We start from the raw sequence: 26024 nt of genomic DNA, 5'->3' as shown, positions 1-26024 counted from the left end.
CGCAGCGTCACACTGACCCCACACGCCCCGTCTCACTGACCCCACACGCCCCGTCACACTGACCAGACACGCTCCGTCCTGCTGACCCCACACGCCCCGTCACACTGACCCCACACGCCCCGTCACACTGACCCCACAAGCCCCGTCACACTGACCCCACACGCCCCTTCACACTGACCCCACACGCCCCGTCACACTGACCCCACACGCCCCGTCACACTGACCCCACACGCTCCGTCACACTGACCAGACACGCTCCGTCACACTGACCCCACACGCTCCGTCACACTGACCCCACAAGCCCCGTCACACTGACCCCACACGCCCCGTCACACTGACCCCACACGCTCCGTCACACTGACCAGACACGCTCCGTCACACTGACCCCACACGCTCCGTCACACTGACCCCACACGCCCCGTCACACTGACCCCACACGCTCCGTCACACTGACCAGACACGCTCCGTCACACTGACCCCACACGCTCCGTCACACTGACCCCACACGCCCCGTCACACTGACCCCACACGCCCCGTCACACTGACTCCACACGCTCTGTCACACTGACCCCACACGCCCCGTCACACTGACCCCACACGCCCCGTCACACTGACCCAACACGCCCCGTCACAATGACCCCACACGCTCCGTCACACTGACCCCACACGCCCCGTCACACTGACCCCACACGCTCCGTCACTTTGATCCCACACGCCCCGTCACACTGACCCCACACGCCCCGTCACACTGACCCCACACGCCCCGTCACACTGACCCCACACGCAGCGTCACACTGACCCCACACGCTCCGTCACACTGACCCCAGATGCCCCGTCACACTGACCCCACACGCCCCGTCACACTGACCCCACACGCCCCGTCACACTGACCCCACACGCCCCGTCACACTGACCCCACACGCCCCGTCACACTGACCCCACACGCTCCGTCACACTGACCCCACACGCCCCGTCACACTGACCCCACACGCCCCGTCACACTGACCCCACACGCTCCGTCACACTGACCCCACACGCCCCGTCACACTGACCAGACACGCTCCATCACACTGACCCCACACGCCCCGTCACACTGACCCCACACGCCCCGTCACACTGACCCCACAAGCCCCGTCACACTGACCCCACACGCCCCATCACACTGACCCCACACGCCCCGTCACACTGACACCACACGCCCCGTCACACTGACCCCACACGCTCCGTCACACTGACCAGACACGCTCCGTCACACTGACCCCACACGCTCCGTCACACTGACCCCACAAGCCCCGTCACACTGACCCCACACGCCCCGTCACACTGACCCCACACGCCCCGTCACACTGACCCCACACGCTCCGTCACACTGACCAGACACGCTCCGTCACACTGACCCCACACGCTCCGTCACACTGACCCCACACGCCCCGTCACACTGACCCCACACGCTCCGTCACACTGACCAGACACGCTCCGTCACACTGACCCCACACGCTCCGTCACACTGACCCCACACGCCCCGTCACACTGACCCCACACGCCCCGTCACACTGACTCCACACGCTCTGTCACACTGACCCCACACGCCCCGTCACACTGACCCCACACGCCCCGTCACACTGACCCAACACGCCCCGTCACAATGACCCCACACGCTCTGTCACACTGACCCCACACGCCCCGTCACACTGACCCCACACGCCCCGTCACACTGACCCCACACGCTCCGTCACATTGATCCCACACGCCCCGTCACACTGACCCCACATGCCCCGTCACACTGACCCCACACACAGCGTCACACTGACCCCACACGCTCCGTCACACTGACCCCAGATGCCCCGTCACACTGACCCCACACGCCCCGTCACACTGACCCCACACGCCCCGTCACACTGACCCCACACGCCCCGTCACACTGACCCCACACGCCCCGTCACACTGACCCCACACGCCCCGTCACACTGACCCCACACGCAGCCTCACACTGACCCCACATGCTCCGTCACACTGACCCCACACGCCCCGTCACACTGACCCCACACGCCCCGTCACACTGACCCCACACGCCCTGTCTCACTGACCCCACACGCCCCGTCACACTGACCCCACACGCTCCGTCATACTGACCCCACACGCTCCGTCACACTGACCCCACACGCCCCGTCATGCTTACCCCACACGCCCCGTCACACTGACCCCACACGCCCTGTCACACTGACCCCACACGCCCCGTCACACTGACCCCACACGCTCCGTCACACTGACCCCACACGCTCCGTCACACTGACCCCACACGCCCCGTCACACTGACCCCACACGCTCCGTCACACTGACCCCACACGCTCCGTCACACTGACCCCACACGCCCCGTCACACTGACCCCACACGCCCCGTCACACTGACCCCACACGCTCCGTCACACTGACCCCACACGCCCCGTCACACTGACCCCACACGCCCCGTCACACTGACCCCACACGCCCAGTCACACTGACCCCACACGCCCTGTCACGCTGACCCCACATGCTCTGTCATGCTGACCCCACACGCTCCGTCCTGCTGACCCCACACACTCTGTCACGCTGACCCCACACGCTCCGTCACACTGACCCCACACGCCCCGTCACACTGACCCCACACGCCCCGTCACGCTGACCCCACATGCTCTGTCACGCTGACCCCACATGCCCTGTCACGCTGACCCCACACGCTCTGTCATACTGACCCCCACACGCTCTGTCACGCTGACCCCACACGCCCCGTCACACTGACCCCCACGCCCCATCATGCTGACCCCACACGTCCAGTCACACTGACCCCACACACCCTGTCACGCTGACCCCACACGCCCTGTCACGCTGACCCCACATGCTCTGTCATGCTGACCCCACACGCTCCGTCCTGCTGACCCCACACGCTCTGTCACGCTGACCCCACACGCCCCATCACACTGACCACACACGCTCCGTCACAAGGACCCCACACGCTCCGTCACACTGACCACACACGCTCCGTCACAATGACCCCACACGCTCCGTCACAATGACCCCACACGCCCCGTCACACTGACCACACACGCCCCGTCACACTGACCCCACACGCCCCGTCACACTGACCCCACACGCTCCGTCACACTGACCCCACACGCCCCGTCACACTGACCCCACACGCCCCGTCACACTGACCCCACACGCCCCGTCACACTGACCCCACACGCCCAGTCACACTGACCCCACACGCCCTGTCACGCTGACCCCACATGCTCTGTCATGCTGACCCCACACGCTCCGTCCTGCTGACCCCACACACTCTGTCACGCTGACCCCACACGCTCCGTCCTGCTGACCCCACACACTCTGTCACGCTGACCCCACACGCCCCGTCACACTGACCCCACACGCCCCGTCACACTGACCCCACACGCCCCGTCACACTGACCCCACACGCCCAGTCACACTGACCCCACACGCCCTGTCACGCTGACCCCACATGCTCTGTCATGCTGACCCCACACGCTCCGTCCTGCTGACCCCACACACTCTGTCACGCTGACCCCACACGCTCCGTCACACTGACCGCACACGCCCCGTCACACTGACCCCACACGCCCCGTCACGCTGACCCCACATGCTCTGTCACGCTGACCCCACATGCCCTGTCACGCTGACCCCACACGCTCTGTCACACTGACCCCCACACGCTCTGTCACGCTGACCCCACACGCCCCGTCACACTGACCCACACGCCCCATCATGCTGACCCCACACGTCCAGTCACACTGACCCCACACGCTCCGTCACACTGACCCCACACGCCCCATCACGCTGACCCCACACGCTCCGTCACACTGACCCCACACGCCCCGTCATGCTGACCCCACATGCCCCGTCACACTGACCCACACGCCCCATCATGCTGACCCCACACGTCCAGTCACACTGACCCCACACGCTCCGTCACACTGACCCCACACGCCCCATCACGCTGACCCCACACGCTCCGTCACACTGACCCCACACGCCCCATCACGCTGACCCCACACGCTCCGTCACACTGACCCCACACGCCCCGTCACGCTTACCCCACACGCCCCGTCACACTGACCCCACACGCCCTGTCACACTGACCCCACACGCCCCGTCACACTGACCCCACACGCCCCGTCACACTGACCCCACACGCAGCGTCACACTGACCCCACACGCCCCGTCACACTTACCCCACACGCCCCGTCACGCTCACCCCACACGTCCCGTCACACTGACCCCACATGCCCTGTCATGCTGACCCCACACGCCCCGTCACACTGACCCCACACGCCCCGTCACACTGATCCCACACGCCCCTTCTCGCTGACCCCACACGCCCCGTCACACTGATCCCACACGCCCCTTCTCGCTGACCCCACACGCCCCGTCACACTGACCCCACACGCCCCGTCACACTTACCCCACACGCCCCGTCACGCTCACCCCACACGTCCCGTCACACTGACCCCACATGCCCTGTCATGCTGACCCCACACGCTCTGTCACACTGACCCCACACGCCCCGTCACACTGATCCCACACGCCCCTTCTCGCTGACCCCACACGCCCCGTCACACTGACCCCACACGCCCCGTCACACTGACCCCACACGCCCCGTCACACTGACCCCACACGCCCCGTCACACTGACCCCACACGCCCCGTCACACTGACCCCACACGCAGCGTCACACTGACCCCACACGCCCCTTCTCGCTGACCCCACACGCCCCGTCTCACTGACCCCACACGCCCCGTCACACTGACCCCACACGACCCGTCACACTGACCCCACACGCCCCGTCACACTGACCCCACACGCTCCGTCACACTGACCCCACACGCCCCGTCACACTGACCCCACACGCTCCGTCACACTGACCCCACACGCCCCATCACACTGACCCCACACGCCCAGTCACACTGACCCCACACGCCCTGTCACGCTGACCCCACACGCTCTGTCATGCTGACCCCACACGCTCCGTCCTGCTGACCCCACACACTCTGTCACGCTGACCCCACACGCCCCGTCACACTGACCCCACACGCTCTGTCACACTGACCCCACACGCCCCGTCACGCTGACCCCACACCCCCCGTCACACTGACCCCTCACGCCCCGTCACACTGACCCCACACGCCCCGTCTCACTGACCCCACACGCCCCGTCACACTGACCCCACACGCAGCGTCACACTGACCCCACACGCCCCGTCTCACTGACCCCACACGCCCCGTCACACTGACCAGACACGCTCCATCACACTGACCCCACACGCCCCATCACGCTGACCCCACACGCCCCGTCACACTGACCCCACAAGCCCCGTCACACTGACCCCACACGCCCCTTCACACTGACCCCACACGCCCCGTCACACTGACCCCACACGCCCCGTCACACTGACCCCACACGCTCCGTCACACTGACCAGACACGCTCCGTCACACTGACCCCACACGCTCCGTCACACTGACCCCACAAGCCCCGTCACACTGACCCCACACGCCCCGTCACACTGACCCCACACGCTCCGTCACACTGACCAGACACGCTCCGTCACACTGACCCCACACGCTCCGTCACACTGACCCCACACGCCCCGTCACACTGACCCCACACGCTCCGTCACACTGACCAGACACGCTCCGTCACACTGACCCCACACGCTCCGTCACACTGACCCCACACGCTCTGTCACACTGACCCCACACGCTCCGTCACACTGACCCCACACGCCCCGTCACACTGACCCCACACGCCCCGTCACGCTGACCCCACACGCCCCGTCACACTGACCCCACACGCTCCGTCACACTGACCAGACACGCTCCGTCACACTGACCCCACACGCTCCGTCACACTGACCCCACACGCTCTGTCACACTGACTCCACACGCTCTGTCACACTGACCCCACACGCCCCGTCACACTGACCCCACACGCCCCGTCACGCTGACCCCACACGCCCCGTCACACTGACCCCACACGCTCCGTCACTTTGATCCCACACGCCCCGTCACACTGACCCCACACGCCCCGTCACACTGACCCCACACGCAGCGTCACACTGACCCCACACGCTCCGTCACACTGACCCCAGATGCCCCGTCACACTGACCCCACACGCCCCGTCACACTGACCCCACACGCCCCGTCACACTGACCCCACACGCCCCGTCACACTGATCCCACACGCCCCGTCACACTGACCCCACACGCTCCGTCACACTGACCCCACACGCCCCGTCACACTGACCCCACACGCCCCGTCACACTGACCCCACACGCTCCGTCACACTGACCCCACACGCCCCGTCACACTGACCAGACACGCTCCATCACACTGACCCCACACGCCCCGTCACACTGACCAGACACGCTCCGTCACACTGACCCCACACGCTCCGTCACACTGACCCCACAAGCCCCGTCACACTGACCCCACACGCCCCGTCACACTGACCCCACACGCCCCGTCACACTGACCCCACACGCTCCGTCACACTGACCAGACACGCTCCGTCACACTGACCCCACACGCTCCGTCACACTGACCCCACACGCCCCGTCACACTGACCCCACACGCTCCGTCACACTGACCAGACACGCTCCGTCACACTGACCCCACACGCTCCGTCACACTGACCCCACACGCCCCGTCACACTGACCCCACACGCCCCGTCACACTGACTCCACACGCTCTGTCACACTGACCCCACACGCCCCGTCACACTGACCCCACACGCCCCGTCACACTGACCCAACACGCCCCGTCACAATGACCCCACACGCTCTGTCACACTGACCCCACACGCCCCGTCACACTGACCCCACACGCCCCGTCACACTGACCCCACACGCTCCGTCACATTGATCCCACACGCCCCGTCACACTGACCCCACATGCCCCGTCACACTGACCCCACACGCAGCGTCACACTGACCCCACACGCTCCGTCACACTGACCCCAGATGCCCCGTCACACTGACCCCACACGCCCCGTCACACTGACCCCACACGCCCCGTCACACTGACCCCACACGCCCCGTCACACTGACCCCACACGCCCCGTCACACTGACCCCACACGCCCCGTCACACTGACCCCACATGCAGCCTCACACTGACCCCACATGCTCCGTCACACTGACCCCACACGCCCCGTCACACTGACCCCACACGCCCCGTCACACTGACCCCACACGCCCTGTCTCACTGACCCCACACGCCCCGTCACACTGACCCCACACGCTCCGTCACACTGACCCCACACGCTCCGTCACACTGACCCCACACGCCCCGTCATGCTTACCCCACACGCCCCGTCACACTGACCCTACACGCCCTGTCACACTGACCCCACACGCCCCGTCACACTGACCCCACACGCTCCGTCACACTGACCCCACACGCTCCGTCACACTGACCCCACACGCCCCGTCACACTGACCCCACACGCTCCGTCACACTGACCCCACACGCTCCGTCACACTGACCCCACACGCCCCGTCACACTGACCCCACACGCCCCGTCACACTGACCCCACACGCTCCGTCACACTGACCCCACACGCCCCGTCACACTGACCCCACACGCCCCGTCACACTGACCCCACACGCCCAGTCACACTGACCCCACACGCCCTGTCACGCTGACCCCACATGCTCTGTCATGCTGACCCCACACGCTCCGTCCTGCTGACCCCACATGCCCTGTCACGCTGACCCCACACGCTCTGTCATACTGACCCCCACACGCTCTGTCACGATGACCCCACACGCCCCGTCACACTGACCCACACGCCCCATCATGCTGACCCCACACGTCCAGTCACACTGACCCCACACACCCTGTCACGCTGACCCCACACGCCCTGTCACGCTGACCCCACATGCTCTGTCATGCTGACCCCACACGCTCCGTCCTGCTGACCCCACACGCTCTGTCACGCTGACCCCACACGCCCCATCACACTGACCACACACGCTCCGTCACAAGGACCCCACACGCTCCGTCACACTGACCACACACGCTCCGTCACAATGACCCCACACGCTCCGTCACAATGACCCCACACGCCCCGTCACACTGACCACACACGCCCCGTCACACTGACCCCACACGCCCCGTCACACTGACCCCACACGCTCCGTCACACTGACCCCACACGCCCCGTCACACTGACCCCACACGCCCCGTCACACTGACCCCACACGCCCCGTCACACTGACCCCACACGCCCAGTCACACTGACCCCACACGCCCTGTCACGCTGACCCCACATGCTCTGTCATGCTGACCCCACACGCTCCGTCCTGCTGACCCCACACACTCTGTCACGCTGACCCCACACGCTCCGTCCTGCTGACCCCACACACTCTGTCACGCTGACCCCACACGCCCCGTCACACTGACCCCACACGCCCCGTCACACTGACCCCACACGCCCCGTCACACTGACCCCACACGCCCAGTCACACTGACCCCACACGCCCTGTCACGCTGACCCCACATGCTCTGTCATGCTGACCCCACACGCTCCGTCCTGCTGACCCCACACACTCTGTCACGCTGACCCCACACGCTCCGTCACACTGACCGCACACGCCCCGTCACACTGACCCCACACGCCCCGTCACGCTGACCCCACATGCTCTGTCACGCTGACCCCACATGCCCTGTCACGCTGACCCCACACGCTCTGTCACACTGACCCCCACACGCTCTGTCACGCTGACCCCACACGCCCCGTCACACTGACCCACACGCCCCATCATGCTGACCCCACACGTCCAGTCACACTGACCCCACACGCTCCGTCACACTGACCCCACACGCCCCATCACGCTGACCCCACACGCTCCGTCACACTGACCCCACACGCCCCGTCATGCTGACCCCACATGCCCCGTCACACTGACCCACACGCCCCATCATGCTGACCCCACACGTCCAGTCACACTGACCCCACACGCTCCGTCACACTGACCCCACACGCCCCATCACGCTGACCCCACACGCTCCGTCACACTGACCCCACACGCCCCATCACGCTGACCCCACACGCTCCGTCACACTGACCCCACACGCCCCGTCACGCTTACCCCACACGCCCCGTCACACTGACCCCACACGCCCAGTCACACTGACCCCACACGCCCTGTCACGCTGACCCCACATGCTCTGTCACACTGACCCCACACGCCCCGTCACACTGACCCCACACGCCCCGTCACACTGACCCCACACGCAGCGTCACACTGACCCCACACGCCCCGTCACACTTACCCCACACGCCCCGTCACGCTCACCCCACACGTCCCGTCACACTGACCCCACATGCCCTGTCATGCTGACCCCACACGCCCCGTCACACTGACCCCACACGCCCCGTCACACTGATCCCACACGCCCCTTCTCGCTGACCCCACACGCCCCGTCACACTGATCCCACACGCCCCTTCTCGCTGACCCCACACGCCCCGTCACACTGACCCCACACGCCCCGTCACACTGACCCCACACGCCCCGTCACACTGACCCCACACGCCCCGTCACACTGACCCCACACGCCCCGTCACACTGACCCCACACGCAGCGTCACACTGACCCCACACGCCCCTTCTCGCTGACCCCACACGCCCCGTCTCACTGACCCCACACGCCCCGTCACACTGACCCCACACGCCCCGTCACACTGACCCCACACGCCCCGTCACACTGACCCCACACGCCCCGTCACACTGACCCCACACGCTCCGTCACACTGACCCCACACGCCCCGTCACACTGACCCCACACGCTCCGTCACACTGACCCCACACGCCCCGTCACACTGACCCCACACGCCCAGTCACACTGACCCCACACGCCCTGTCACGCTGACCCCACACGCTCTGTCATGCTGACCCCACACGCTCCGTCCTGCTGACCCCACACACTCTGTCACGCTGACCCCACACGCTCCGTCACACTGACCGCACACGCCCCGTCACACTGACCCCACACGCCCCGTCACGCTGACCCCACATGCTCTGTCACGCTGACCCCACATGCCCTGTCACGCTGACCCCACACGCTCTGTCACACTGACCCCCACACGCTCTGTCACGCTGACCCCACACGCCCCGTCACACTGACCCCACACGCCCCATCATGCTGACCCCACACGTCCAGTCACACTGACCCCACACGCTCCGTCACACTGACCCCACACGCCCCATCACGCTGACCCCACACGCTCCGTCACACTGACCCCACACGCCCCGTCATGCTGACCCCACATGCCCCGTCACACTGACCCACACGCCCCATCATGCTGACCCCACACGTCCAGTCACACTGACCCCACACGCTCCGTCACACTGACCCCACACGCCCCATCACGCTGACCCCACACGCTCCGTCACACTGACCCCACACGCCCCATCACGCTGACCCCACACGCTCCGTCACACTGACCCCACACGCCCCGTCACGCTTACCCCACACGCCCCGTCACACTGACCCCACACGCCCTGTCACACTGACCCCACACGCCCCGTCACACTGACCCCACACGCCCCGTCACACTGACCCCACACGCAGCGTCACACTGACCCCACACGCCCCGTCACACTTACCCCACACGCCCCGTCACGCTCACCCCACACGTCCCGTCACACTGACCCCACATGCCCTGTCATGCTGACCCCACACGCCCCGTCACACTGACCCCACACGCTCCGTCACACTGACCCCACACGCCCCGTCACACTGACCCCACACGCTCCGTCACACTGACCCCACACGCTCTGTCACACTGACCCCACACGCTCCGTCACACTGACCCCACACGCTCCGTCACACTGACCCCACACGCCCCGTCACACTGACCCCACACGCCCCGTCACACTGACCCCACACGCCCCGTCACACTGACCCCACACGCCCCGTCACACTGACCCCACACGCTCCGTCACACTGACCCCACACGCTCCGTCACACTGACCCCACACGCTCCGTCACACTGACCCCACACGCTCCGTCACACTGACCCCACACGCCCCGTCACACTGACCCCACACGCCCCGTCACACTGACCCCACACGCCCCATCATGCTGTGACTGACCTGTATTTTAATTAATAGAACAATTCCCCCCCCCCCCGCCAGCAGCCCGTCCTTTACCAACCTCAACCCCAGCAGCTCCCCTCTCTCAGACCGCGCGCACCCCCCCCTACCCAAATTGTCGATATGTCTCATTGTTCCCAGTGAGAGGGCCATGAGCAAAGACAGTGACCGTCGTCAGGGCTCTGTCCCCCTGAGTGGACAGGCTCATCAGAACAACACTGTGGGTGGGCACGCAAACCCCAAACAGCAGCAACCAGAGAGGGTCACTGCTGAGTCCCAGCCAGAAAACAATGTCTTTTATAAACAGACAAATAATCATTGAGTTCCCTGAGGAAGGGTGGGACCCGTGAGGGGCTGAAAGATCATCTTTGTGGAAGCAGAGTGAGAGACTGTATGTGCCTTTGTGTCTGTTGTCACTCGATATTAATGTCGCAGGGAATGGAGAGGGGGCGGCTGTGCAGTTAGTGAATAGATTGAAGGTAAATAAAGGCATGAGATTAAAAGTCCTCAGGGTCCAGGTAAATGTATCCCCAGTTAGTGGGTAAGGAAAGGCTGGGGGTTATATAGGCGCAGCCCACGGGCTACGGCACCCTCCAGGGGATGTCGGGAGTGATGTAGAGAGAGAGAGTTGGAGAATTCTGAAAGATCAGGGAATAAGAAAACACTCGACAGGTTCAGGCCATTCAAACGTGGAGGCACCAGGAGGCGGGGGAGGGGGCCGGGGGGGGGGGGGGGGGATCGAGTCCACATTGGGATTGTGGGCGAGCGAGTCCCTGGGGGTGGGGGAGTGAGTACCCGGGGTGTGGGGAGATTGAATCCTTGCTGCAGGGGTGGAGAGATTGGGTCATTGTAGGTGAAGATAGAGATCTAGTACTTGGCGGCAGGGGAGGGTGTGTGTGTGTGTGTGTGGGGGGGGGGGCGTTGTAGAGAGAGATCGAGTCCTCACGGTGGGGGTGGGAGAGATTGGGTCCTCACGGTGGGGGTGGGAGAGATTGGGTCCTCACGGTGGGGGTGTGTGTGGGGGGGGGGGCGTTGTAGAGAGAGATCGAGTCCTCACGGTGGGGGTGGGAGAGATTGGGTCCTCACGGTGGGGGTGGGAGAGATTGGGTCCTCACGCTGGGGGTGGGAGAGATTGGGTCCTCACGGTGGGGGTGGGAGAGATGAAGTCCTGGTGGGGAAAGCCCAGGGTTAAAGAAGGCCCATAATTTGGAACCTTTAACTTCATTTCTAATTTACTACTTTCTTTATTTTTCTACTTTTTCCCTCAGACTTTATACCGAGGTACCTGGACCTCAGGCGGTGCCATGAAGTCCTCCTGGACTTGAGCACATGTGACATTAACCCTCAGTCTAATACTGTCAGCTCTGGGCAAATGTCCAGTATACCCCTGATGGGATGAGCAGCCTAACTGACTCGGTCATGTCGGTGCTGGGGAGATGTTGACAGAATATAGTCCTCAGCAAGACGGGTTAGTGTTCGCCAAGATCTGAGTGGATAACTGCAAGGCAGTGAAGATTGGTTTAAGCCAGATTGGGTTTGACTAATTCAAACAAGTTGTTTAATAAAGCAACAGCGAGGATTGGTCGGGGGGGCGTGGCTAACATTACGCCAATGGACTTTCAAAAGGCCTTTTAAATATATTCATTCCTGTGATGGTGGCATCACTGGCAAGACTGGCATTTGTTGTTCATTCCTCAGTGCCATGGAACTGAGTGGCTGGCTCAGCCACCTGGGAGGACAGTGAACAGCCATTGCTGTGGGTCTGGAGTCACGTGTAGGCCGGACCAGGTAAGGATATCAGATTCCCATCTCCGAAGGGCGTTAGTGAGCCAGACGGGATTTTACAATTCGGGAATGGTTAAATGGCCCTCGCTGGGATGGCTTTTAATTCCAGATTAGATTACATTAGATTAGATTAGATTCCCTACAGTGTGGGAACAGGCCCTTCAGCCCAACAAGTCCACACCTACCCTCCAAAGAGCAACCCACCCAGACCCATACCCCTACATTTACCCCTTACCTAACACTACGGGCAATTTAGCATGGCCAATTCACCTGACCGGCACATCTTTGTGACTGTGTGAGGAAACCGGAGCACCCGGAGGAAACCCACGCAGACACGGGGAGAATGTGCAAACTCCACACAGTCAGTTGCCCGAGGCAGGAATTGAGCCCGGGTCCCTGGCGCTGTGAGGCCACAGTGCTAACCACTGAGCCACCGTGCCACCCATAATTTATCAAATTCAAACTTTATCAAGTTGGGACTTGATCCCACATCTTCAGGACAAATTAAATAGATTAACATTAATGGAGATGGCAGAATTTCTGTGCAGTGCTTTGTGAGGTACTGATGAGGGCCCAGAGCAGTACTCAGTATATTTCTGGACACCACATTTAGGGAGGACACCAGTGTTTTGGAGTGACAGTGCAGGAGAGATTCACTCAAATGGTCACAGGGATGAGAGACAGCAGAAACTGAGGCAGAGCAGAAAAGGTTATGAGAAGAGTTTAAAGAGTTGTTCAGAATGATGAATAGTTTGAGAGCGTGTATCAGGACAAGCTGATTCCAGCAGTAGGCAGGTCAGGAATCAGAGATCACAGATCGAGGGGATTAATAAATCAGAGGTGAGCTCAGAAATATCTTCTCCTCCAGCAATGTCATTGTCTGAGTGAGCTGTGTGGAAGGATACTGGAAACACATTCAACATTAACTGTCAAAAGCCAATGGAATCAATCCAGGTTAATGGGGTGACAGGAGGGCTGGGGGAGTGTCTGGAACCCTCTGCTGCACAGCACTGTGGGCTGAATGGCCTCCCTTTCCCTACATTTAGCCACCATTTTATAACGAGGTCTTGCACGTACCGTGTCGGCTGATGAAACAAATGCAGCTTTCCACCACAAGAGGAATGATCTGATTGCCATCCTAGAAACAACCAACCAATCAGAAATAAGCAGTGGCATGGGAGGCCTCACCCTGAGGTTTATACAATCCCCTCAACCAGCGACTTCCAACACATTCCAAACCCATCTCAACAAGGAGAGACAGCAGGAGCATCATCCATTCGGTCTCACAACGTTTACTGATCTCCAACAGAAACAGACAATTTTCAATTCATCTGCCTCCAGACTGAACTTTGCCCATTGACTGCTCGCCAATCTGAGGGGGTGGACTGTTCACTGCCTTTCACAGTCTTCAGCAGTGGGTTGTCCAATCGTCAATCACTTGCTCAGCTCTAGTGGCTAATCCCTCTCCTATGTGTTCTCATGTTGGTTCTCTCTCTCTCTCTCTCTATCATCCTCTGTCTCCATGGTGACAGTATCTCCTCCTCTGAATCTTCTCAAATGATTCCCCCATGACATCTCAACCCCAAGCCCTGGCCCTTTTCCCTCCATCCTCACCGTGCTGAGATCAGGGCCCATTTCTCCCTCTCTTACCCTCGCTTGTTTAAACCTCAGAACTCTGCCATGCCTCCATCGGTCTCCATCCTCCCTCCCTCCCAATACCATGGGCCTTCCCTGCCATCTAGTCTCCACTGACCACCAACTCTTCACTCTTCCCAACCTCGATGTTACCTCCGATCGCAGCATCCATCTCCCTCCAGGGGTAAACCTGTGTGCCCTCTCCATGCCCACTCCCCCAAACACGTTCATAGTTGGGAGCCACCCCTCACCCACCCCCCTAGACCTGTGTTGGTCATTGCTAACCGAGTGCACTGTCCTGGGAACGAGCTGTCAGCAACGACTGGCCGTCTGGTAAAACGCTGGCTACAAATGGGAAAGCATCCCATTCCGAGTGGCCAGGGAGACAGGCGGAAGAGAAAGAATGGATGTGCGTCTGACACTGGACAGACTCTCGGGCAGTGAGGCCAAAGGGGACAGCTCAGAGACACAAGAGAAGCTGTGTGCAAATCGTCTGGGGGTGTGGAGGGGGGAGACACACTGCCCCCTCCCCTCGGTGGGGAACCATGTCTAAACGTTTGGTTAACACACACACTCAATGATGCAGTGGGCACCAGCAGGTTAACGGTGAATAGGAAGCTGTCAGGTAGTTACCTGTTTCCTTACACTGGAATTCCATCGACCACTACACGGGAAAGGGCAAGAGACAGGAAATAAAGAGTTAGCCACAGCAAGATACACACTGAACACAGACACTCGATTCCACCAACCCAGTGCCGGTAACTGGGCCGACACCGATGAAGAATGTCAGGAAATAACGACGACAGCACCGAGTGTTATCGTCGCTGAAGTCCCAGACTCTTGAAGCAGGCACAGCCAGATCCCCCTCCCACCGTGTACCGACTGCACCAAGAAGTCTCGCAACACAGTCCCCAACTCCTGACCTGCTGGCACACCACCCCCCTCACCTCCATCCAGGGTCACAAGAAGTCCTTCCAGGTGAGACAGAGGTCAACCTGCCTCTCCTCCGACCTGGTTTACTGGATCTGGTGCTTTCGATGTGGTCTTCTCTACATCGAGGAGACCGAACGCAAACTAAGGGAGCATTTTGCTGAGCATCTCAGCCGTGCCCCCAGCGGCCAACCGGAACTCCCAATCACTGACCATTTACATTCCTCTTCCCACTCCCTTTCCGATATGACCAGCCTTGGCGTCCTCCACAATCCAACCACAGATTGGAGGAACAACACCTCACCTTCCGCCTGGCCAGCCTCCATCCCAGACGACTCAACATTGAGTTCTCCAACTTCAAATAACATCCCTCCCCCTCCCTTACACTCTTCCCCGTCACCAACCGGATCCAATCCTCCCATTGGCCAACCAGGTTGTACCCTCTACCTGTCTCCACCTATCCCCACTTCACCACCCTGTCCCCACCACCCCCTTTATCCACAGCTCCCCCCACACCCACACCCCTTGTCCTGAACAGGGTCACACCCAAAACACAGATGCCTGCACCGCCTGATGCTGCCTGGCTGCCTGTGTTTTTCCAGCCTCCTGCTTGTTACCACACAGACCCTCCAGCAGGAGGCAGCATAAACAGCAGCACGTCAGACTCACCCAAACACCAGCCTGAATGCTCTCAGAGCAGGTGAAGGTTTATTCAGGATAGGGCCTGGACATATCATGTAGAAACATTAGCACAGCAAAAAGACAGCTTCCTTTATTTTAGCTGTTAGTGGAAAACCATGTCAGGTGTCACTAGCTGTGTCCGTGCCTCTAACCGTGTCCGTGTCACTAACCGTGTCCGTGTCACTAACCGTGTCCGTGTCTTTAACCGTGTCCGTGTCTCTAACCGTGTCCGTGTCTCTAACCGTGTCCGTGTCACTAACCGTGCCCGTGTCTTTAACCGTGTCCGTGTCTCTAACCGTGTCCGAGCCTCTAACCGTGTCCGTGTCTCTAACCGTGACCGTGTCACTAATCGTGTCCGTGTCTCTAACCGTGTCCGTGTCTCTAACCGTGTCCGTGTCTCTAACCGTGTCCGTGTCTCTAACCGTGACCGTGTCACTAATCGTGTCCGTGTCTCTAACCGTGTCCGTGTCACTAACCGTGTCGGTGTCTCTAACCGTGTCCGTGTCTCTAACCGTGTCCGTGTCTCTAACCGTGTCGGTGTCTCTAACCGTGTCCGTGTCTCTAACCGTGACCATGTCACTAATCGTGTCTGTGTCTCTAACCGTGTCCGTGTCACTAACCGTGTCCGTGTCTCTAACCGTGTCTGTGTCTCTAACCGTGTCCGTGTCTCTAACCGTGTCTGTGTCTCTAACCGTGTCCGTGTCTCTAACCGTGTCTGTGTCTCTAACCGTGTCCGTGTCACTAACCGTGTCCGTGTCTCTAACCGTGTCTGTGTCTCTAACCGTGTCGGTGTCTCTAACCGTGTCCGTGTCTCTAACCGTGTCTGTGTCTCTAACCGTGTCCGTGTCACTAACCGTGTCCGTGTCTCTAACCGTGTCTGTGTCTCTAACCGTGTCTGTGTCTCTAACCGTGTCCATGTCTCTAACCGTGTCTGTGTCTCTAACCGTGTCCGTGTCTCTAACCATGTCTGTGTCTCTAACCATGTCTGTGTCTCTAACCGTGTCTGTGTCTCTAACCGTGTCTGTGTCTCTAACCGTGTCGGTGTCTCTAACCGTGTCCGTGTCTCTAACCATGTCTGTGTCTCTAACCGTGTCTGTGTCTCTAACCGTGTCCGTGTCTCTAACCGTGTCCGTGTCTCTAACCGTGTCTGTGTCTCTAACCGTGTCCGTGTCTCTAACCGTGTCTGTGTCTCTAACCGTGTCCGTGTCTCTAACCGTGTCCGTGTCTCTAACCGTGTTGGTGTCTCTAACCGTGTCCGTGTCTCTAACCGTGTCCGTGTCTCTAACCGTGTCCGTGTCTCTAACCTTGTCTGTGTCTCTAACCGTGTCCGTGTCTCTAACCGTGTCTGTGTCTCTAACCGTGTCCGTGTCTCTAACCTTGTCTGTGTCTCTAACCGTGTCCGTGTCTCTAACTGTGTCCGTGTCTCTAACCGTGTCCGTGTCTCTAACCGTGTCCGTGTCTCTAACCGTGTCCGTGTCTCTAACCGTGTCCATGTCTCTAACCGTGTCTCTAACCGTGTCCGTGTCTCTAACCGTGTCCGTGTCTCTAACCGTGTCTCTAACCGTGTCCGTGTCTCTAACCGTGTCCATGTCTCTAACCGTGTCCGTGTCTCTAACCGTGTCCATGTCTCTAACCGTGTCCGTGTCTCTAACCGTGTCCGTGTCTCTAACCGTGCCCGTGTCTCTAACCGTGTCCGTGTCTCTAACCGTATCTGTGTCTCTAACCGTGTCCGTGTCTCCAACCGTGTCCGTGTCTCCAACCGTGTCCGTGTCTCTAACCGTGCCTCAAACCGTGTCCGTGTCTCTAACCGTGTCTCTAACCGTGTCCGTGTCTCTAACCGTGCCCGTGTCTCTAACCGTGCACGTGTTTCTAACCGTGTCCGTGTCACTAACCGTGTCTCTAACTGTATCCGTGTCTCTAACCGTGTCCGTGTCTCTAACCGTGTCTCTAACTGTATCCGTGTCTCTAACCGTGTCCGTGTCTCTAACCGTGTCCTCATCGCTAACCGTGTCCTCGTCTCTAACCGTGTCTGTGTCTCTAACCGTGTCCGTGTCTCTAACCGTGTCCGTGTCTCTAACCGTGTCTGTGTCTCTAACCGTGTCCGTGTCTCTAACCGTGTCCGTGTCTCTAACCGTGTCCGTGTCTCCAACCGTGTCCGTGTCTTTAACCGTGTCCGTGTCTCTAACCGTGTCCGTGTCTCTAACCGTGTCCGTGTCACTAACCGTGCCCGTGTCTTTAACCGTGTCCGTGTCTCTAACCGTGTCCGTGTCTCTAACCGTGTCCGTGTCACTAACCGTGCCCGTGTCTTTAACCGTGTCCGTGTCTCTAACCGTGTCCGAGCCTCTAACCGTGTCCGTGTCTCTAACCGTGACCGTGTCACTAATCGTGTCCGTGTCTCTAACCGTGTCCGTGTCTCTAACCGTGTCGGTGTCTCTAACCGTGTCCGTGTCTCTAACCGTGACCGTGTCACTAATCGTGTCCGTGTCTCTAACCGTGTCCGTGTCACTAACCGTGTCGGTGTCTCTAACCGTGTCCGTGTCTCTAACCGTGTCCGTGTCTCTAACCGTGTCGGTGTCTCTAACCGTGTCCGTGTCTCTAACCGTGACCATGTCACTAATCGTGTCTGTGTCTCTAACCGTGTCCGTGTCACTAACCGTGTCCGTGTCTCTAACCGTGTCTGTGTCTCTAACCGTGTCCGTGTCTCTAACCGTGTCTGTGTCTCTAACCGTGTCCGTGTCTCTAACCGTGTCTGTGTCTCTAACCGTGTCCGTGTCACTAACCGTGTCCGTGTCTCTAACCGTGTCTGTGTCTGTAACCGTGTCCATGTCTCTAACCGTGTCTGTGTCTCTAACCGTGTCGGTGTCTCTAACCGTGTCCGTGTCTCTAACCATGTCTGTGTCTCTAACCGTGTCTGTGTCTCTAACCGTGTCCGTGTCTCTAACCGTGTCCGTGTCTCTAACCGTGTCTGTGTCTCTAACCGTGTCCGTGTCTCTAACCGTGTCTGTGTCTCTAACCGTGTCCGTGTCTCTAACCGTGTCCGTGTCTCTAACCGTGTTGGTGTCTCTAACCGTGTCCGTGTCTCTAACCGTGTCCGTGTCTCTAACCTTGTCTGTGTCTCTAACCGTGTCCGTGTCTCTAACCGTGTCTGTGTCTCTAACCGTGTCCGTGTCTCTAACCTTGTCTGTGTCTCTAACCGTGTCCGTGTCTCTAACCGTGTCCGTGTCTCTAACTGTGTCCGTGTCTCTAACCGTGTCCGTGTCTCTAACCGTGTCCGTGTCTCTAACCGTGTCCGTGTCTCTAACTGTGTCCGTGTCTCTAACCGTGTCCGTGTCTCTAACCGTGTCTCTAACCGTGTCCGTGTCTCTAACCGTGTCCATGTCTCTAACCGTGTCCGTGTCTCTAACCGTGTCCATGTCTCTAACCGTGTCCGTGTCTCTAACCGTGTCCGTGTCTCTAACCGTATCTGTGTCTCTAACCGTGTCCGTGTCTCCAACCGTGTCCGTGTCTCCAACCGTGTCCGTGTCTCTAACCGTGCCTCAAACCGTGTCCGTGTCTCTAACCGTGTCCGTGTCTCTAACCGTGCCCGTGTCTCTAACCGTGCACGTGTTTCTAACCGTGTCCGTGTCACTAACCGTGTCTCTAACTGTATCCGTGTCTCTAACCGTGTCCGTGTCTCTAACCGTGTCTCTAACTGTATCCGTGTCTCTAACCGTGTCCGTGTCTCTAACCGTGTCCTCATCGCTAACCGTGTCCTCGTCTCTAACCGTGTCCGTGTCTCTAACCGTGTCTGTGTCTCTAACCGTGTCCGTGTCTCTAACCGTGTCCGTGTCTCTAACCGTGTCTGTGTCTCTAACCGTGTCCGTGTCTCTAACCGTGTCCGTGTCTCTAACCGTGTCCGTGTCTCCAACCGTGTCCGTGTCTCTAACCGTGTCCGTGTCTCTAACCGTGTCCGTGTCTCTAACCATGTCCGTGCCTCTAACCGTGTCCGTGTCTCTAACCGTGTCCGTGTCTCTAACCGTGTCTCTGTGTCTCTAACCGTGCCCGTGTCTCTAACCGTGTCCTCATCGCTAACCGTGTCCTCGTCTCTAACCGTGTCCGTGTCTCTAACCGTGTCCGTGTCTCTAACCGTGTCCGTGTCTCTAACCGTGTCTCTGTGTCTCTAACCGTGCCCGTGTCTCTAACCGTGTCCTCATCGCTAACCGCGTCCTCGTCTCTAACCGTGTCCGTATCTCTAACCGTGTCTGGGTCTCTAACCGTGTCCGTGTCTCTAACCGTGTCCATGTCTCTAACCGTGTCTGTGTCTCTAACCGTGTCCGTGTCTCTAACCGTGTCCGTGTCTCTAACCGTGTCTCTAACCGTGTCCGTGTCTCTAACCGTGTCTGTGTCTCTAACCGTGTCCGTGTCTCTAACCGTGTCCGTGTCTCTTACCGTGTCTGTGTCTCTAACCGTGTCCGTGTCTCTAACCGTGTCTCTAACCGTGTCCGTGTCTCTAACCGTGTCCGTGTCTCTAACCGTGTCCGTGCCTCTAACCGTGTCTGTGTCTCCAACCGTGTCCGTGTCTCTAACCGTGTCCGTGTCTCTTACCGTGTCTGTGTCTCTAACCGTGTCCGTGCCTCTAACCGTGTCTGTGTCTCCAACCGTGTCCGTGTCTCTAACCGTGTCCGTGTCTCTTACCGTGTCTGTGTCTCTAACCGTGTCCGTGTCTCTAACCGTGTCCGTGTCTCTAACCGTGTCCGTGTCTCTAACCGTGTCTGTGTCTCTAACCGTGTCCGTGTCTCTAACCGTGTCCGTGTCTCTTACCGTGTCTGTGTCTCTAACCGTGTCCGTGTCTCTAACCGTGTCTGTGTCTCTAACCGTGTCCGTGTCTCTAACCGTGTCCGTGTCTCTTACCGTGTCTGTGTCTCTAACCGTGTCCGTGTCTCTAACCGTGTCTCTAACCGTGTCCGTGTCTCTAACCGTGTCTGTGTCTCTAACCGTGTCCGTGTCTCTAACCGTGTCCGTGTCTCTAACCGTGTCTGTGTCTCTAACCGTGTCCGTGTCTCTAACCGTGTCCGTGTCTCTAACCGTGTCTGTGTCTCTAACCGTGTCCGTGTCTCTTACCGTGTCTGTGTCTCTAACCGTGTCCGTGTCTCTAACCGTGTCTGTGTCTCTAACCGTGTCCGTGTCTCTAACCGTGTCCGTGTCTCTTACCGTGTCTGTGTCTCTAACCGTGTCCGTGTCTCTAACCGTGTCTCTAACCGTGTCCGTGTCTCTAACCGTGTCCGTGTCTCTAACCGTGTCCGTGCCTCTAACCGTGTCTGTGTCTCTAACCGTGTCCGTGTCTCGAACCGTGTCTGTGTCTCCAACCGTGTCCGTGTCTCTAACCGTGTCTCTAACCGTGTCTGTGTCTCTAACCGTGTCTCTAACCGTGTCTGTGTATCTAACCGTGTCCGTGTCTCTAACCGTGTCTCTAACCGTGTCCGTGTCTCTAACCGTGTCTGTGTCTCTAACCGTGTCCGTGTCTCTAACCGTGTCTGTGTCTCCAACCGTGTCCGTGTCTCTAACCGTGTCTCTAACCGTGTCTGTGTCTCTAACCGTGTCTCTAACCGTGTCTGTGTCTCCAACCGTGTCCGTGTCTCTAACCGTGTCTCTAACCGTGTCCGTGTCTCTAACCGTGTCCGTGTCTCTAACCGTGTCTGTGTCTCTAACCGTGTCTGTGTCTCTAACCGTGTCCGTGTCTCTAACCGTGTCCGTGTCTCTAACCGTGTCCGTGTCTCTAACCGTGCCGGTGTCTCTAACCGTGTCCGTGTCTCTAACCGTGTCCGTGTCTCTAACCGTGTCCGTGTCTGTGTCTCTAACCGTGTCCGTGTCTCTAACCGTGTCCGTGTCTCTAACCGTGTCCGTGTCTCTAACCGTGTCCGTGTCTCTAACCGTGTCCGTGTCTCTAACCGTGCCGGTGTCTCTAACCGTGTCCGTGTCTCTAACCGTGTCCGTGTCTGTGTCTCCAACCGTGTCCGTGTCTCTAACCGTGTCTCTAACCGTGTCTGTGTCTCTAACCGTGTCTCTAACCGTGTCTGTGTCTCTAACCGTGTCCGTGTCTCTAACCGTGTCTCTAACCGTGTCCGTGTCTCTAACCGTGTCTGTGTCTCTAACCGTGTCCGTGTCTCTAACCGTGTCTGTGTCTCTAACCGTGTCCGTGTCTCTAACCGTGTCCGTGTCTCTTACCGTGTCTGTGTCTCCAACCGTGTCCGTGTCTCTAACCGTGTCTCTAACCTTGTCTGTGTCTCTAACCGTGTCCGTGTCTCTAACCGTGTCTGTGTCTCTAACCGTGTCCGTGTCTCTAACCGTGTCTCTAACCGAGTCTGTGTCTCTAACCGTATCTCTAACCGTGTCCGTGTCTCTAACCGTGTCTCTAACCGTGTCTGTGTCTCTAACCGTGTCTCTAACCGTGTCTGTGTCTCTAACCGTGTCCGTGTCTCTAACCGTGTCTGTGTCTCTAACCGTATCTGTGTCTCTAACCGTGTCCGTGTCTCTAACCGTGTCCGTGTCTCTAACTGTGTCCGTGTCTCTAACCGTGTCCGTGTCTCTAACCGTGTCTCTAACCGTGTCTGTGTCTCTAACCGTGTCCGTGTCTCTAACCGTGTCCGTGTCTCTAACCGTGTCTCTAACCGTGTCTGTGTCTCTAACCGTGTCTCTAACCGTGTCCGTGTCTCTAACCGTGTCCGTGTCTCTAACCGTGTCCGTGTCTCTAACCGTGTCCGTGTCTCCAACCGTGTCCGTGTCTCTAACCGTGTCTGTGTCTCTAACCGTGTCAGTGTCTCTAACCGTGTCCGTGTCTCTAACCGTGTCCGTGTCTCTAACTGTGTCCGTGTCTCTAACCGTGTCCGTGTCTCTAACCGTGTCTCTAACCGTGTCCGTATCTCTAACCGTGTCCATGTCTCTAACCGTGTCTCTAACCGTGTCTGTGTCTCTAACCGTGTCCGTGTCTCTAACCGTGTCCGTGTCTCTAACTGTGTCCGTGTCCATGTCTCTAACCGTGTCCGTGTCTCTAACCGTGTCCATGCCTCTAACCGTGTCCGTGTCTCTAACCGTGTCCGTGTCTCTAACCGTGTCTCTAACGTTGTCCGTGTCTCTAACCGTGTCCGTGTCTCTAACCGTGTCCGTGTCTCTAACCGTGTCCGTGTCTCTAACCGTGTCTCTAACCGTGTCTGTGTCTCTAACCGTGTCCGTGTCTCTAACCGTGCCCGTGTCTCTAACCGTGCACGTGTTTCTAACCGTGTCCGTGTCACTAACCGTGTCTCTAACTGTATCCGTGTCTCTAACCGTGTCCGTGTCTCTAACCGTGTCTCTAACTGTATCCGTGTCTCTAACCGTGTCCGTGTCTCTAACCGTGTCCTCATCGCTAACCGTGTCCTCGTCTCTAACCGTGTCTGTGTCTCTAACCGTGTCCGTGTCTCTAACCGTGTCCGTGTCTCTAACCGTGTCCGTGTCTCTAACCGTGTCCGTGTCTCCAACCGTGTCCGTGTCTCTAACCGTGTCCGTGTCTCTAACCGTGTCCGTGTCTCTAACCATGTCCGTGCCTCTAACCGTGTCCGTGTCTCTAACCGTGTCCGTGTCTCTAACCGTGTCTCTGTGTCTCTAACCGTGTCCGTGTCTCTAACCGTGTCTCTAACCGAGTCTGTGTCTCTAACCGTATCTCTAACCGTGTCCGTGTCTCTAACCGTGTCTCTAACCGTGTCTGTGTCTCTAACCGTGTCTCTAACCGTGTCTGTGTCTCTAACCGTGTCCGTGTCTCTAACCGTGTCTGTGTCTCTAACCGTATCTGTGTCTCTAACCGTGTCCGTGTCTCTAACCGTGTCCGTGTCTCTAACTGTGTCCGTGTCTCTAACCGTGTCCGTGTCTCTAACCGTGTCTCTAACCGTGTCTGTGTCTCTAACCGTGTCCGTGTCTCTAACCGTGTCCGTGTCTCTAACCGTGTCTCTAACCGTGTCTGTGTCTCTAACCGTGTCTCTAACCGTGTCCGTGTCTCTAACCGTGTCCGTGTCTCTAACCGTGTCCGTGTCTCTAACCGTGTCCGTGTCTCCAACCGTGTCCGTGTCTCTAACCGTGTCTGTGTCTCTAACCGTGTCAGTGTCTCTAACCGTGTCCGTGTCTCTAACCGTGTCCGTGTCTCTAACTGTGTCCGTGTCTCTAACCGTGTCCGTGTCTCTAACCGTGTCTCTAACCGTGTCCGTATCTCTAACCGTGTCCATGTCTCTAACCGTGTCTCTAACCGTGTCTGTGTCTCTAACCGTGTCCGTGTCTCTAACCGTGTCCGTGTCTCTAACTGTGTCCGTGTCCATGTCTCTAACCGTGTCCGTGTCTCTAACCGTGTCCATGCCTCTAACCGTGTCCGTGTCTCTAACCGTGTCCGTGTCTCTAACCGTGTCTCTAACGTTGTCCGTGTCTCTAACCGTGTCCGTGTCTCTAACCGTGTCCGTGTCTCTAACCGTGTCCGTGTCTCTAACCGTGTCTCTAACCGTGTCTGTGTCTCTAACCGTGTCTCTAACCGTGTCTGTGTCTCCAACCGTGTCCGTGTCTCTAACCGTGTCTCTAACCGTGTCCGTGTCTCTAACCGTGTCCGTGTCTCTAACCGTGTCTGTGTCTCTAACCGTGTCTGTGTCTCTAACCGTGTCCGTGTCTCTAACCGTGTCCGTGTCTCTAACCGTGTCCGTGTCTCTAACCGTGCCGGTGTCTCTAACCGTGTCCGTGTCTCTAACCGTGTCCGTGTCTCTAACCGTGTCCGTGTCTGTGTCTCTAACCGTGTCCGTGTCTCTAACCGTGTCCGTGTCTCTAACCGTGTCCGTGTCTCTAACCGTGTCCGTGTCTCTAACCGTGTCCGTGTCTCTAACCGTGCCGGTGTCTCTAACCGTGTCCGTGTCTCTAACCGTGTCCGTGTCTGTGTCTCCAACCGTGTCCGTGTCTCTAACCGTGTCTCTAACCGTGTCTGTGTCTCTAACCGTGTCTCTAACCGTGTCTGTGTCTCTAACCGTGTCCGTGTCTCTAACCGTGTCTCTAACCGTGTCCGTGTCTCTAACCGTGTCTGTGTCTCTAACCGTGTCCGTGTCTCTAACCGTGTCTGTGTCTCTAACCGTGTCCGTGTCTCTAACCGTGTCCGTGTCTCTTACCGTGTCTGTGTCTCCAACCGTGTCCGTGTCTCTAACCGTGTCTCTAACCTTGTCTGTGTCTCTAACCGTGTCCGTGTCTCTAACCGTGTCTGTGTCTCTAACCGTGTCCGTGTCTCTAACCGTGTCTCTAACCGAGTCTGTGTCTCTAACCGTATCTCTAACCGTGTCCGTGTCTCTAACCGTGTCTCTAACCGTGTCTGTGTCTCTAACCGTGTCTCTAACCGTGTCTGTGTCTCTAACCGTGTCCGTGTCTCTAACCGTGTCTGTGTCTCTAACCGTATCTGTGTCTCTAACCGTGTCCGTGTCTCTAACCGTGTCCGTGTCTCTAACTGTGTCCGTGTCTCTAACCGTGTCCGTGTCTCTAACCGTGTCTCTAACCGTGTCTGTGTCTCTAACCGTGTCCGTGTCTCTAACCGTGTCCGTGTCTCTAACCGTGTCTCTAACCGTGTCTGTGTCTCTAACCGTGTCTCTAACCGTGTCCGTGTCTCTAACCGTGTCCGTGTCTCTAACCGTGTCCGTGTCTCTAACCGTGTCCGTGTCTCCAACCGTGTCCGTGTCTCTAACCGTGTCTGTGTCTCTAACCGTGTCAGTGTCTCTAACCGTGTCCGTGTCTCTAACCGTGTCCGTGTCTCTAACTGTGTCCGTGTCTCTAACCGTGTCCGTGTCTCTAACCGTGTCTCTAACCGTGTCCGTA

The 26024-nt window shown here is 58.8% G+C and overlaps 1 protein-coding gene across 2 annotated transcripts in view; it reads right to left on the bottom strand.

Moving 5' to 3' along the window:
* The window catches only part of srgap2 (SLIT-ROBO Rho GTPase activating protein 2), a 196215-nt gene that overhangs the window by 56463 nt on the left and 113728 nt on the right, over window positions 1-26024 (bottom strand). For both annotated transcript variants that reach the window (XM_087973417.1, XM_043716324.2), the window contains exons 12-13: window positions 15207-15237; window positions 14016-14076 (exon numbers count right to left, since the gene is read on the bottom strand). In XM_087973417.1, coding sequence (XP_087829543.1) covers window positions 14016-14076; window positions 15207-15237 — 92 coding nt within the window. The remainder of the gene's footprint in view (window positions 1-14015; window positions 14077-15206; window positions 15238-26024) is intronic.

Source organism: Chiloscyllium plagiosum, unplaced genomic scaffold (genome assembly GCF_037043375.1).
Source record: "Chiloscyllium plagiosum isolate Xiang-an unplaced genomic scaffold, Cpla_swu_hap1 HiC_scaffold_26, whole genome shotgun sequence".
Taxonomy (NCBI): Eukaryota; Metazoa; Chordata; class Chondrichthyes; order Orectolobiformes; family Hemiscylliidae; genus Chiloscyllium; species Chiloscyllium plagiosum.
Note: the sequence above shows the minus strand (reverse complement) of the source record. Positions and strands in the feature narration are given on the sequence as shown.